At 32.1% G+C, this 16694-nt stretch overlaps 1 protein-coding gene across 1 annotated transcript in view; it reads left to right on the top strand.

Annotated features, from left to right (window-relative positions):
• FOXP2 (forkhead box P2) overlaps positions 1-16694 on the top strand; it is a 518125-nt gene that overhangs the window by 393242 nt on the left and 108189 nt on the right. The window contains exon 8 of the mRNA XM_039860643.1: positions 10024-10098. Coding sequence (XP_039716577.1) covers positions 10024-10098 — 75 coding nt within the window. The remainder of the gene's footprint in view (positions 1-10023; positions 10099-16694) is intronic.

The raw sequence follows: 16694 nt of genomic DNA, 5'->3' as shown, positions 1-16694 counted from the left end.
AAGATCCCTTGAGCCGGTAGCTAGTTTAAATTTACCTCCATTTGGCAAAGGAGGATATTTATGCACAAACTTTCTGCTCAGGTGTAGAGCCACAGGTGAAAAGAATGTCGAGCCTGCAATCAAAATAAAAAACGGAGTCAGACTATTGTGACACAAAATAGGTGTTCATTAAATACTTGGTACTTAAAATAGTGAATGAACTACAGTCAGTAATTAATCTCCATATCATCAAAAGATACATTTTAAGCACTTATCTATCCTATACACCATCAATTTCTATATGCTTTCTCATTTTATAAAGTTGTTTTAGCATGGCGTGTTTCTTACATTATATTACTTCACCTAACCTCCTCAATATAACAAGCGACGGCTATATTTTCTTTTAATTATAACATAAGAAGAAGAACAGAAAAGTAAGGACTATTATTTTTATGTGAGCATAAGCTACTTTTGCCTAGCCTCAATATACCCAGCGGTAACAAATCTTATACATAGAATCTGTCTGCTTTAATCTATTAAATAATTATTATATACTTAAAATTTTGTCTTCCACGTTCCAGATGTCCATTCAGGTCCTATTTATTTTTTATATAAGAGCTTTAAAAATTCTCTTGAACAAAGCAAAATGCATGCAATAAGTAAGCCAAAATACAACAATCCACCAGCACTGTGCAGGTGTATTTCATACCAGAAGTATCTGTTGACTGCTGCCTTCATTACCTTTCAAAATGTAATAACTACGTCGCCTGTTAGGAGTACTATGGGCATTTTTCATCTTTCAGTGACTTTAGGTGCAAGAAAGATACTTGATAAACATCCCTGGAGATTCAAGTTGTCTACCTAGTCAGAGAATAGGTGTAGGTTTTATATTTCTCATAGACAGCTGCCAGGTCATCTGCCCCCTCCTTGATCTCAGCCTCACCTGTGCAGACAGCTGGGCTCTGTGGGTGAGAGATGTCCGTTATCTTTTCTATTGTTGGATCCTCTGCTGAGATTTCTAACAAGGGTGCCAATTAGTGCCAGTTATAATGGTGGCTTTCTGAGGTGAATAAGAAAGGGATTAACTAAAAACTGGGCAAAAAAATCTGACTTCAATACTATCATATTTTGTAATCTTTGTTAATTCTTCAGTACTTTTTAACCATGAAATAAAGATTGAATCTTATTTTAGGAATGTTTTAGGAATGTCAGCCAATTCAATTGCTTAATATTAAGTACTGTAAAATCTCAAATCCTCCAAATATCTATGATATGTGGATTGAGACAATGGACACCAATAAACTTTCTTTGTTAACATTTACCTAACCTTTTTTTTAAATACATATATTTAAGTTTAGAATCTGTTGAACAATGAAAAATGAAAGAGTATATAATCTTAAATTACTATAAAAATAAAAGATGCTAATACTCATCAATAATCAATACATTAATAAACTGTTCCTGTATTGATATTTTTATTCAACCTAATGTTTTATTTTGCCATTTTTACATATTAAATTGTGCTTTGTAGAATGTAAAGTCTGATCATACAAGGTGACATTTCAAGGAGAGGAAATAATGTATTTATAAGGCTGAAATTACAATAGCTATTTGTGATTACTTTACTTAACTTTGCCAACAGTAAAATATGAAGCCAAGATCATGGTTTTCATCCTTATCTTTGGTCTATTGCCTAAAAATGGGTCATAACCAAAATTTGCTCAAAAATGTATTTTAAAAGCTACCAAAATTTAATTCTAATGTTGGTAGTGTAACAATTGATTAAAATATTTTCTTTTTAGTTTATATCTTTGATTTCAAGTTATGGAAATAGACATAACACATAAATAGAAAAGTAGAATCCATCCAAAGGATATAGAGTTTCTCAGAGTACAAAGGAAAACTAAACAAAAATCTGGTCTCAGAAAGGACAAGAGGCAGAGCTAGATCTCATGGAAAGGCTCCTTGGGTCCCAGTATTGGGGTGAATGGATTCTTATTTATTTTACAAATGTCATATACATCAAGAATCAGTTCCTAGGAGAGGGAATCTGATTGGCTTACTCGTGTTAGCCATCCACCCTTGAGCCAATCCCATCAATTTACATCTGAACATTGGAGCCGGGTTGCAGAATGAGGGTGGTCTCCAAAGGAAAATACTGGTGCTGTTAGAGGACTAGACACTGAGTAGACAAAAATCAATAAATTCCCTCCTTTTGAGAAATGCAAGAGCATAGAGAAATATAGAGAATTAGCACCAACTAACACATTTACACATGAAGTTTCACTAATTTTTAGAATTATACCTCAATCTCTGCAATATATACACTTTTAAAAATTATATAAAAATAAAATTTATTTTAAAGAAGTTGGCTTTCTATTTAAGTAAATACAATCTTAACTACATTTTTAATTTGAATAATTCCTCTATTAAGGAAATAATAGTCCTTAATTTAATTTTGTAAATTTGGATTTTCCTATTGAATGTTTTACCAACGAATTGTATCAATTGGGCACATTTTTACCAAAAAAAAAAAAAGAAAGAAAATATATATTATTTTTAAATTTTTACACTAATCCATGAAGAAAACAAATATAAAATGATACACGTGTATTAATCAATAACTTTAACAATATTCTCTAGGCTTTGAACCAAGTTTTTAAAAATCCGTTTGATTCGGTGGACCTAAGGAATCTTTATTCTGATCACAAACACAATTCTTTCTTGTTATTCCTCAACACACCACCACCCACCTTCACTTCTTACTGATTGAGCTGTATTCCATGATTAATGATGACATTAGAGACATTCACTATTATTCTTGTATTATTCTTTCACCCTGCTACAGCACTTGTTCATCCCTTCTCCAAACTATATGGCTTTCCTTACTCCTATTCTCAAGCAAGCTAATGAATATTCCTCTTTTAAAAATCACAATATCAAGCAGTATTATCTCCAACTTCAGCTTAGCCTTCATCGCTATTTAGCAATTGTTTAACTGGTCTTTAACACTTTACTTGCCCTCTCCCTACACTAGCTTTCCATCTTCCCTGTACCCTTTAAGCTCCTACTTCACACCTAGCCCCTTTATTTTCAGTGACTTCACCTCTAACTTCTGACTTCCAAAGAAAGTTTAGAGGCTACCAGGCAGGAACTCCTTCAGCCTCTCTCATCTCTATTCTTAAAACAAACTTACTGGCACCTCTAATTATGCCCTTTTGTATCACAAAGAGATATGTTCTCCAAGGCCAATTTATCTTCCTATGCATGTTACCTGCCGTTGCCCATCTTTTCTATGACCTTCTCCTGTCAGCTAGACATATGCTTTCCTATATATTCAGTCTCCCATTTTGCTGTATCTTCCCATCTTTAAAATAAAAAACACCAACAAATCGAAATCTTACATCAACCTTTATTTTATATCAGGCAATCTTCTTAATCCTCTTTTTACCTTCATCATTAAACTTTGGAAAGAATTGTTTACGCTTCAACATCCATTCCTTCTTCAACATACTATATTTTGGTTTCTTTCTCTACTACCCTTCTGAAATTCTATTAAATATCACTGACAACCTCAGAGAGTTGTATTCAAGTCTCATCCTACTGGACCCTGTCAAAACATTTGAAATTTTGATACTACTTCTCTGATCATATCTCTTCTCTGTATTTTGATGGCTTTTCTCATCTCTGTCCATAACGTTTTTTTTGTTCAACTGTTATGTCAGTGATGCTGAACTCTGGCTGCACATTATCATTACCTAGGATGCTTATTTAAAAAAAAAAAGCCTGAGCTCCACCCTAGCCTAATTAAGCCAGAACCTCAGGAGGTAGAGCCCAACATGAATATTTATTCATAGCTCCCCAGACATGTTAAGACATGGCCATGGGTTGAGAACCATTCCTTTAGATGATCGCAGTGACACAACTTAACTACTCTCGCGGAGTTATTGCCATGTAGGGTGGAAATCTCAGACATCTATATATCTTGCCTTCTTTCCTAAACTTAAAGCTCACGTACTCAAAGTCTACTGGAAATATCTATCTGATGTCTTGCAGTCACCTCTAATTTAATATTTCCAAATGAAGCAAATTCTCTTTCATTCCTGAAAAAAAAATTTTTCTTGCATTTTCTTATCTTGCTAGTGGTCTCACAGTCTAATCTCAATGTACCTAATTGTGCACTCTATCACTCATTCACTCAGGTTGTCTTCAAATCCTCTGAAGTTTCTCTCTCCTCAAATTGAGTATCCTTTTCTCCTTCTCTATGCTGCTGATTCAGTCCTTGCTATAACTCTCTGGTTAGCCTTTGGACATCTTAGGCTGCCAGCCACCAGTTTTTCCCAATTTCAGACATCCCACACACTCATGCTTTTCTTGTTTCCTAGAAAGAATAGCTACTACACTCCTTTACCTCAGGACGTAACAGAAATATCCTTTGTCTAATGAGCAGAACTTTCCATAGTACTAACCTTTCCAGCCTTATCTTTCATCACTTCTCTCCATCCATACCACATTCCTGCTATACCCAAATTATCAAATTTCTTAGGCACAATCATAAATCCTTTGGATTCTCCCTTACTTCTCTGCTGCCTCTTTTTTCCCCAAGTAATAAATTTCTACTCATTCCTTAGGAGTCAGCTAGAAAATAACTTTTTTCAACATGATCAAGCTGTACTTTTTACCTCTTCAACAATGTATTTGTCTTTAATGTAGGATGTCTTGATCAAGGATCCATCTAGATTTCAGAAAGACTATTAACATAAATGGAGGAAAAAGTAGTCTCAGTTTCACTTCTAATTAAGAGTAAATATTTTCTTTTATTTTGAATGTAAGTAACAAACCACAGTATTTGTGACATTGTCAGTATTAGCAGTATCTGTGACATTGTCACCAATTAAGGCATTTTCATATCACATCACAGTTGGCAAAAATATCTAGAAATATTATCAATGCTTATTACTACTTTAAAATTATAGTGGTTATGAAACCTGTCACTATATCTTATAATTTAATGCATTAATAAAGAAGTACATATTAATATTTCACAAAAGTTGCTTTGTAAATATTTTGAAAACTGAATTGAAATTTGGAATTAGAAAATTAGGTAAACAGATTTCCTCTTTAATTCTTTTTATTTTATTTTTTGCAATTAAATATTTTTCTGAGTAGGCTATTTTAGATTTTACCAGATTGCCAAAGGAGTTCAAAACACACAAAAAGCTAGGAACTCCTGCAAATGACACTTATTTAGTTGCGTCCTAATTTTCTGGACTGGTTTTTACCACTGTCTTTAGAGGCAAGGACAATTTTTATTCACTTTTATAGCCACATGACTAATATAGTTTATAGTATATAGTAGGTATTGCAAAAGTGTTGGCTGAATAATAGAATAAAACAATGAAAAAAAAATCACCTGGCACACGTGTATCCTGAACACGGAAGACAGTGTTTCTCAAAGTGTGATCATAGTCACCGAGATGCTTGTTGAAATGCATATTTCTGTGCCCTATCTAAGATCTTATGAATCTGAATCTCTAGGAATGAAGCCTTGAATCTGTAATTATTACAGCTTATCCAGAAATTTTTTTACATGCTAAAGTTTGAGAATCTGTACAGGAGGATATATGATGCACGGCAGCTTTAAAAAATAAAAACATGGACTTTTTGTAAATAATTTTGACTCCCTGGCTTCATTTGCCTTCTCTGCAAAGCCACACCGTGATGGCCACACCATGATCCGCTCAATATCATACGTGGGTTTTGCAGCTTGTGCACAGAAGGATGTAAGGTAGGGCTAACTCCTTCTTCAGAATGAAGAATGAAAAGTCTTCAGGCATATGCTCATATTGATTTGGTCTTCTGGCATACACGGTCCCTGGGGAAGGATGAAGTACTTTGAATTTTCAAAGAAGTTGTTCATATCATCCTGGTACAATCCTGGTTACACTGTCTCTGGGACAATTTCCATCATATGTGATGAATGACCCCAGAACATTCAAACAAACCAAAAAACTTTAAAACAGTTGGAGTGGCAAAAAGACCAATCAACCACTTAATGTAGTTTTTGTTTTATATCATGTCAAGAATGTCCACTTTTAAATTTTTACGCCTTTAAAATGTAGGCCACTGTACCATTCAGATTATACCCCAAATGTTGTGGCCCTAAAATTTTAACACGTTAAAGAAAAATTTGAACATACTTTCAGCCAACCTCAAGAAACAAATTATAATTTAAAATATTTTCACTTGTCAAGAGAGATCAACATATAATACCTACTTTTCTATAAAAAATATACCTTCATCAACTTTTAAAAAATCATATTCTTTTAGAAATCATTTTACCTTGTCACTGAATGGAAACACACTCTAATGACAGACTGAAAGCTATTCGAATATAGATACAATGGCTTGCGATTTTTCATATCCTTTACAGAGTACAGAATTTTTACATCCTTTACACATAGTAAGATTTTAATAAATTTTCTATTTGAAAAAATTGAATGTTATTCTGAAGCAATAATGATAACTAATAAATATTAAGTCCATATCTAATAAACATTAAGTATATGGGTAACAGCACTATTCTAAGTACTTTACAAATCAATGTATTTAATAATCATATGACAGTGTTACTTATTACCTCCTTTTAAGAAAGAGAGAGGCCAAGAGAGGCTACGTATCTTGCTCAAGGTCACATTTCTAGCGAGTGTTGAGTCAGGGTCTAAACTCTGGCAGACTGTCTCCAGAGCTAGTATTCCTATTTTCAACACTAAATGACTTACTCTTTATTGTTTTAACAGAAAATTACTATGATCCATATTTAACTAAAGAATAGATTCCTTCTGAAGTTAATGTTGAAAGCCCATTCTAGTACATTGTCTTGGCCTTTTCACTGTTAAAATGTTCTTTGGTGCTTATTTGAAACAGATGTAAACACTTAAAATATCCATTCACATTGTGTTTCCCTGTGATTTGCTGGACTATGTCAGGTTGCCTCCAGGAGACCCATTTCTAAATGACTGATTTCATTTGTCTTTCTACTCCTTTACAGACCTGCACCTTCAGGGAGCTGTTAAAGCATGGTTGGTCGGAGGTTTATTAGCATCTCTTGCCAACATTCTGTCTCTTTCAGTTGTAGAAAGCTCTAGGACAGCCAGAAGAAGCTGGGTGGGTTTTTCAAAGCACAGTTTCTGCAAGCTTTTTGGAAATACATGATGACTGGCTAATGGTAGTACAAAGTTTATTCTCACATACTTTTAACTCCAGGAGTTATTAGTTGGGAGTTACTTAAAACTCTATGCCTTTCAAATGGGTTCCCTTCTCTCTGTTATTGTTCTTCAGTAAACTTAAGATTAAGTTGACTTTTTATTTTCAAAAACTTTGCATTTTAGCTCATTATGTTTATTTTTTGTTGAACTCTTTCTAAAGTTTAAACTATATGTATTTTATGATTTTGCAAGCAAAGTGACCAGAGCAGAAAAATGTCACTGTGAGTCCTCAGTGTGGGGCAGTCTCTCTCTCTCTTGTCCCTAAGAATAGATTAATGACTATCAGTTTAATATACGTTTATTTTTATCCGTGGTAATAAGAAAGAGTTCCCATTGTCAGACAATCAGTGTTTTTAGTTAACCAAAGTTTCTGTTTAATAAACAAGTGATATCAGAGATTTTACACAATCAAAAAATAATGAAAATAGCTTTGCACCAATCAAAACATTATATCTTTTTTGATGGTTCAGAGAATCCTTCAGAATCTTGCTTTTTATCAAAAGTTATCTCAATGTTTATCAGCCAAAATCATGTTTGGAAAACGAGAAACAATTAAAGAAGATATATTTGAATTACACTTAGATCTACTGAAATTATGTTTCTGAGTCTTTTGAGCTAGAAATGGATTATATTGTCTCTCACAGTGAAGCTTCACTCTACTTCCATCCCAAAGCTCTAATCTGTAGAACAAATATAGTGAAAAACTCCTTGTAATGAAATCCTGATATGTTTTGTACCTGTATCCTTTTACTGGTAACTACACCATTTTATTCCATAGCATCTTTTGTATATTTTTATCGCTGTACTTGTACATTGTCTAGAAGTTTCTTGTTCATGTAGTCCTCAAGCGCTGAGATTTATACCTCTTTATATCCTCCCTTCCAACTCTGTGATTGGAATGACAAATCTTCAGCATGTTTTGTCTGTGGTGGAGACACAGGTACAATATTTTATGTAATGTGGGTGTTCTTGAAACAGTATAGGATGATGTTGCTTATTTATGGAGCTTAATTTTCACTGTTAAATATAAATAGTGTCATGACACCTTCAGAGTTCTTGTGATGCTCACTTATTTTTGTTTTATGTAAGATGAGTATTGATTTGAGGATTTTTTGTTAGTCTGATTCATTGCTATGATATGGAGTAGCATGTTTTTTTTAGGATGCTTGTGACCTTGTTAAATAGCAGTCCAAAAATCATGTAGCTTGTTTTGATTTTAACCAAAGTTACAGCTGCCTAGCTGTAAAGCAGTTTCTCTTATTATGACTAGTTCTTCAACTTGTACTGTTTTAAATTGCCTGCAATTAGCATATTTCAACCTTATTTTTAGGTTTAAATTGCAGTGTGAGAGTGTACTCTCCTCTTAGCTAATTAGTGCTATCAAGGAACAGTAGGTTACCTCATTAGTACCATGTGCATTTAATTAAAGAAGGGAAAATTGGAGTTAACCTCATAGTTAATATTTTCACAGAGTGCTACAATGCCAACACCTTCAATTGGAGTCACACCCCTGTGTATCTAATTATGCACTGATGCCAAATAAGGTTAGCAAGAGTACTACACGGCTGTTGACAAAATAATTTAGATGAAAATGTGTTTGTTGGATTCTGACAGTAAAATATAACGAACATTTTTTCCTTAGTCTTCATCTGCCAGCATCAGGTGACATTCTTCTTCATAGAATACTGAAGGAAAGAAATATCTTGGAAGCCATTTTCCTGTTTGAATTAATATTGCTCTTATCTTGGAAAAAATGGCATATAGTCATATAAAGCATCTACAATCCGTTTCTTAAATAGTGTCCCTTAACTTCAGAGATATTTTTGAAAAGAATTATTTATAAGATGTAATATTTACATGCATCAAACCACTACAAATACTCCCTGACACCCCAATCACATCCCTCCTTGCTTTTCTTCTTTTCTGATATATTTATAATTTCCCTTGTGTATTTTATGAATGGGGATCGTCCTTTCATATCATACATGAAGTCTAAGAATGTGTTGTCACACAGTCTATTCAAATGCAGTGTAGTCTTTTTGCCCTTCAGACAAAATCTTTGATATGTCTAACACTACTTAGGTAAAAAATGACATCCTATGTCATTTATCAATAAATAATCACTTTGCTTTTGTAGATAGAAATGCAAACTATACATTGGAGTGTAGAGAGTAGTTTTCATGGCACAATTCAACAGGTTTTAATAGACATAGTGGATTTTGCCTCCATTGTCTTAAATGTATGTTTAATGCCAATACTTGTATTATAGTAATGCATAGTCAAGACAGTTTATTTAAAGAGATTCTTGTGATTGTTCTTACATTTTATGACAAAACAGGATTTATGTTCATTTGTATTAGTCATAATTGACAAGTCATTATTTTTTTTAAAGAGATGAAGTTTTAAGAAAAATAATATCCCATACTCTAAAATCATAGTACCACTGAAATCTATTTAACATTAGCAATAATTTTAGCTTAGAAATGGAAAGTGGAATTCCTGTCAAGGTCATGGTAGACTATCAATGAATTTTTTGGTTAGTAGTTTATTCATTGTGTTCAAATATTCAGTTTTGCATCTGCCAAATTATTTCTATTTTTAAAATCTGTACTGTTATTAACTATGAGATAAAGATAGAATAGTCTTATTTATGTTGACCTACCAAGATAATAATCAAAAAAACCTTTTTAAAATAAGTGAATTATTAACATAAGCCTTAAGAGTGAAAAGAAAAAAGAAAAAAAAGCCAACTCCTGATTCTCTTTGTTTAATCTAGGAATTGCTTCCAGAAACAAAATTATGTATCTGTGGCCACTCTTCTGGTGATGGGCATCCTCACAACACATTTGCAGTAAGTTACACTGGGCACTTAGAAATTCAACTACTAAGCACAAGGCCATAGACTGAATGTCGCTAAGTAGATTATCTATAATTTTCTATTAACCACTCCCTTCCATTGATGCAGATAATCAAGACATGACTAATGTTCAGATACAGATATAATTATTTGTTTTCCTGTTACTTCTTATATTCTTCCATCAGTTATATTTCATCACATGTATAGTTCATAGTTTCTATGCTCGATGCCATTAAAGTTTACCTTAAATATATAAAGGCATGTGGCTGTATCACCACTACACTTTTCTTGAACTTTTAGGAATAATTTATTGAGATAGTACTGATATGCAGAATATAAATGGATAGAGATTATCGATAGATACAATACATATTTTAGGGAAAAGTTGCTGCTCCATGTTGTGTAAGTTACTGTAGAAATATGTCAAGGCCTTTTTTTTTTTACATATTTTGTCACTGGAGTGTAATTTGCCTCTTTAGATTACAATAGTCAATGAAAATTGCTTTTGTGACCTAATTCCCATACCAGTTAGCCTTGGAAATGAATAGCAATGCTGAAGTAGCCATTCAAGAATTTTTAAATAGAGCAACTTCATGTTTCTATTTAGCATGGATACTACTTGTATTCCTAAGGAATCTCTAAATATGTAAGTCATATGCATATTTTCATATATAGATAGAATTTTTGCTTATTTTCTCTAGAATTGAGGTACTTATTTAGTTTCCTTGGACTAGAGTATTCTTAAATTGACTCACCCAAAATTTATTATTTTTACTATCCTATCTGTAATATTTTCTAATATATAATTGATAGAACATAACACAGTTAAGGCTCTTAAAAACAAATAATCTTTATCTTCCTGAATAAAGAGTAAATATCAAATTTTATACCTTAGTTTAAAAAAGAAAGATTTTTCTCTATTAAAATAGTGTCATTAATATGGAAAGCTATTCTTTGTGAAAATATATAAACATGAAACATTTTTTTAAATGTTAGATGCGTAACAGAAGTAGAAGTGGAATCAGCAATATTATGTATATGTTATAGAAATAGTGAATGCAGAAGATAGGTAATAAATTTCGCACATAAAAGCTGGTTTCATAGTGATCTGATTTTATCTAGTTTGAGGTTTCATTCATTTTAATCCTAAAGTGTTTGCAACTCCTGAGCTTTCCTTGAAGGAACAACATTTGAAAAATAGAAAAATTAAAAAGTAGCGGTAAGTTTTGCTGAAACGATATAAAATTATGTGAAAGACTAAAATGATCTTAATTTCTAAATATTCTCTGTATATTTTGAAAAAAAGATAAATTTAAGTTAAACTGTAAAAATAACCATATATTTTAACTTAATAATTAAGAAGATTCATCCACAAATATGCTTTTAAAAAGTAGTACATAAGAAATGGAACAGGCAATATTTCTAATTAGTGACACTTTTTCCTTAAATAATCCTGATGGAAAAATTGTTTTCATTAGACTAAAGAATGAGCTGGCTTAACTACTAATAATATTTGTTTTTTATCTAAAACTACTCCTACCATTAAAAAAAAAATTATTCTACTGATGTAAAAAGAAATATATAGTCAGATCTTTATATTTTCACTGAAAATGTAAAGATTGTGATTACCAATTTATTGGTCTTTCCAAAGGTATGACAAATTGTTCATGGCTGCCTTGAGTTGAATAGGAATCTGAGTTTGTCCCATGTGTTCAAGACTGCAATTAGTCCCTAAGGCAGAGTACCAGGATGAATTAGTGAGACCTTCATGGTTTGTGGGGAGAGGGAGCATGGCAGTGCATGGACAAGTGTTTGCCACCCCTGCACTGCACCAAACTTGACACTTAGTCACTGAATGACTTTGCAATAATGCTTCTTGGCTTCATGACACAACTACATATTATTAAGTAGGTGCTTTTTTTTTTTAATTGACAACCTTAGATATAAACTTTCTGTAGGTGAACATGGCTACATAATGTGATTTAAAATCAAGTTGCAAACTAAAACAAATACTATTATTTATTGTTGACAATTTCCATATGACAGACATGACTGTCAATATTTATTAAGTTTTGTAAGTACCAATATGCCAGAGTGGTACTCCACTAAGTCTGAGGCACCATGAGATTACTGGTGGGCTAAAAGAAAGAGAGGTGTAGAAAGGATAAAAATACTTACAATTAGCCATGTTCTTTTATAATGTATATAACTGTCATTTATAATAAATTATGAATCATTATAATGGTTCTATTGTTCTAAAAATAGTTCTAAAAATAGAAAAATTGTAATAAATTTTTAGGTGATCCTACAAAATGCCCTATAAATGAAATGGATTAATTTAATATCACACATATTACTTCCATGGTTGATCAACTGTCACAAATAAAAAGCCAAAATTTTGAGGCATGTGTTCCAAGTTAGCAGATTAATTTAATTTTTACTACCCACTTTCACTTAAAAAAATAAAAATCTTAAAAGTTTATTAATAAGCCTGAAGTGCTATAAATTGCAGGGGAAAAAGTCACTTACAATTACCAAATGTAGGTTAAAGCCCTATTACCTTAAAGAAATAAGTAATGTTACATACTTGATATTCGACATTTTCAAAAGCTCTCCATCATACCATCCTTTTTCAGGTGTTTATTATATCAAGTTCCTAACAAAAATGCAATAAAATATTTTCTGGTGTTTTGGTATATAAGTAGCCATCAGACATTAGCCGCTATCTGTGTATTGTACCTCCTTATTATCATGTTTTTGACAATAGTGATACTTTTATGTACCCACAAATTGATTATATTTATTGTGTCTTTACTAGTTCATTGTAATACTGGGTAGTAATAATTGTTTACGTATAATCTCTATCTGAAAGTTGTAATCTTAACTTCTGTCTACCTATTATATTTAAAAGAAATATTTGGGCTCCATAGATTGTATGGTTAATATTCTGAGAGTAACAATATAATATCTCTACTACATATTCTACTTTTAGAGGGAAAAGCACTAAGTTCTGGCTTTATAAGATGGGAGTATGAGAGCTAGAGAGCTTCATTGTAAGAGATTACCTTTTAATATTTGCTTTTCACACAATTTTTTTCAAATGATGTATATTTAACTCTAATCTGGAAAAAAAACCCTTCACTTATTTTATTTTTCTTTCAAACTTTAGTAATAGGATAGATGCCTTTCTTTTTCCCTGATATATCAAACAGCTTTACAAATGGCTAACTCTACCAAGATCCTAAATTTCACAATCTTTGGCTACCCTGCCCCACAATCATAACCCAGGTTCACTCCTCAGTAACTAGACCTTGTTGTTACCTCATCTGCCTGAATGGCCTCATTAACACCTACCTGCAGATAATCTTATTGTTAGTCTTGCCTACAGGTTTTTACACCTCAGTGAATGCTATTTTACATAGGGCTCTGCAGGATAGCTCTAAGTGCTAAAGCAATTATGTTGAATGCTTAGAGTCTTTGCCTTTTTGGTCTTATTTTCAAAACCTGTAGCATTGGGTCAAATGAATATTTAGATGAGCAAAATTTGTTGGACCTATAAACTAAAAATGACACTTGACGAGTCTTGGGCTGCTGGTTTATATCTCATTCAAATTAAATTGCATTGACAACATTGAATCTTTCTCCCTATAGATCTTTACTCTGTTATGATTGCCTCCTGAATGTTTCATTTCGAAAGGAATCATGGATTGGAAGAAATAAGAAAAAGGCAATAGTGATAGTTTTAAAGAATTTATTTTTTGTTCCAAATTAATTTCTCTTAGGCTTTGAATAAATTGTACCCAGCACCAAATAATCTATCCATTCGGCTCTTGAATCAGCTTTCTAGATTGGATATTACTTGATCTTTTTTTAGTTTCATGATCTTAATCTGTAAAATTGGGACAGTAATAGTATCTACCTCATAAGATAGTAATAGGACTAAATTTGATAACCCCAAAAAATACTTAGCAAGATGACTAACACATAGGAAGTGTGCAATAGATGTTCAACTCAGTATCTGCAGTAGCATCAGTATACTATTGCTTGAACCAGAGGCAATTCTAGTTGACGTAAATTTAAATATATATTTGGTATTAACACTAAATAAGAGACATTGGGCATTGTACTGCTGTTCATGACTAAGACAGATGGGAAATATTCCTTACTGAGAAGAAAGTCTTGATATTCATTAATTGAACACTGACTTAATTACTCAAAAAATCAGGGTTATCCAAATGTTTTCTGATTTGTTATGTGGAAAATAGCAACCTGGAAAAGAAAGAACCCTGATTCCCCAAACCTAAATGATGTCCTGGAAGCCAAGGAAAGTTGTGACTAAAGAATGAGGAAAAGTGTCCCCTCAATTATCTGTATCCAGCTAGAGAGCAGGAATATTCAAAGTTAGGAAATACAAGTGACAGTGCCATATTACCTCCAGTGTATTCTTCTTTTCTCAGTTATACCTGTATTAGCAAAGACTAACCACAAGTTAAAGACAAATTACTACCTACTAACTAACTTATTAACTAACATACTGGCAACAATTAGCCAGGGATGATGCAGTAATTTTTTTGGAGAGTTCTTCGTATAAAACCTATATTGCAAGATTTAATGCTTTGCTATTAGTGTAAAGTTGTGGTAGTATAAATTTAAGTTCATTATGAAGCAGTACAAATTAGACTTGTTAATTCATCATGTTTATTTTGAGTAGTTTTATTCACTATTATGATAGTATCGGTGTATACTAGGTTCTTTGGTATGAAATAAACCTTAGAATAATCAAATATTTCAGTTCTTATCTTAAAGCTGATTTTTTTAATGCCAGTAGAGCTGTATATAACATAGTGACAATGTTTAGGGCTACTGTTATAACCTCCTAGATTCTTTATTGGAAATAGAACATAGGTTTCTGTTTTTAAAGCCTTGGCTGACATTTGTATGCAACTTCTTGATTAATCTTTTTCTCTTCTACTGTAATTCAAGATATCAATAATTATCTTTGTACACCTCACTCAGCTGAGATGTAGCTCCCTGGCTCAGTTCATTCTAAACACCTCTCCTGAGTGAGTGCTTCTCACCTATTTTATTGCAATATTTGAGATTGCATGAATTCTCTTGATGTTGGTTCCAGGAAGAACCAGTAGCAGAGCTTTTTCAATGGAGACTTCTCTTTGAAATTTATAATGAATAATTTACTCCCCTTGCTGATTCACTAAAGCATTCGTATGGCAGAAATTGGAGGCTGATGAAAGGATTATTTATTTAGTTATCTGGTTTTGTTGTTAATATATTTTTCACCAAATAAATTGATACACGCATCAGAATATATGTGCAGCAATAATGTAAATTTATGGTGCTCATTTAGACTATATATTTTTTCACATTATAAAATTATTTGTAATGAGCTGTTAATGATAGTCTTTACAAATATGAAATATAATCTGCATTAACTTCTAACAGTTTACTCTGTGGTCATTGCATATTTCTAAACATCACATAATAAAGGCATATTCCATATTTATTATTTGTATTTCTGTTTATAGAAATATTTTTACATCATTTTATTTTAGGATAATGGTAAGTGAAAGGCACAAAAACAAGTCATCATAGTGTATAAATCGGGGGCTCGTGAGCTCACGTGCACACATGAACATACATATACATATCTTAATGGTCAATTATGTAAAAGAATGTGCATGCATTTTTATTGAATTCTGTCTGTAATTTTTCTTTCTCTTCTTTTTGAAGTTAAATTTTAAATTTGTAATTTTCATTAGGCAAATGAGTTATTTGTTATACACAGGATTAACAAATTATGGAATCAAATATTCATTACTGGCACCATCCATGCAGCAATGTATTTACTTGAAAATATTTTTAAAATGCTGGACTTTTTATATAATTTTCGTTTGTACATAGGACATTACATTAAGGATCACATGGTTCTCATTGACATTGAAACTTAAACTTGAAAGTACACGCTGTACTTTAAATCGTGAGCCAATGAAATTCAGAAGGCTTACTATTAACAGAATTCTGTCATTTTATAATCATATAATGCATCATATGACTTAGATTAAATTGCATTTTTTTACTTCGAATTTATCATATTCCTAATAAAGATAAATTTGGTGCAAATAGATTCACACTACTGATAAGCTAATGAATAAAGTCAGGCCAAGTTAAGTATTTCCAGATGGAACTTTTGTAATATTCAACATTAAGGAACAATATGAAATGCTCATGGAACCATATTTGTAAGCTCTTTTCCCTGAAGTCATGATTACCATTCCAGCAGAACTGTCTCCTATTCTCTCTTAAGAGTTATTTTGTAATATTGACAGAGCACTAATCCAGAGCACTAATTATAATGGCATACTCCAATTACACAGGTTATATGTTTAATATTTTAAGAATAACAATATAATATCTTAATTTTAATTAAGAATTTTATATGTAAAATATTTAGTCTGGCTTAAAAACAGACTATATAGAAGGAGAATAAGAGAACTTAAGAGTTCTTACTTAAGTACCTTAAGTCAGAATATCTTGAGAGTTATTACAGAGAAGGGAGACATCAAGTATATATC

Source organism: Pteropus medius, unplaced genomic scaffold (assembly GCF_902729225.1).
Source record: "Pteropus medius unplaced genomic scaffold, Ma_sr-lr_union100, whole genome shotgun sequence".
Classification (NCBI taxonomy): domain Eukaryota; kingdom Metazoa; phylum Chordata; class Mammalia; order Chiroptera; family Pteropodidae; genus Pteropus; species Pteropus medius.
The sequence above is the reverse complement of the archived record's forward strand: the minus strand, read 5'-3'. Positions and strand labels throughout refer to the sequence as shown.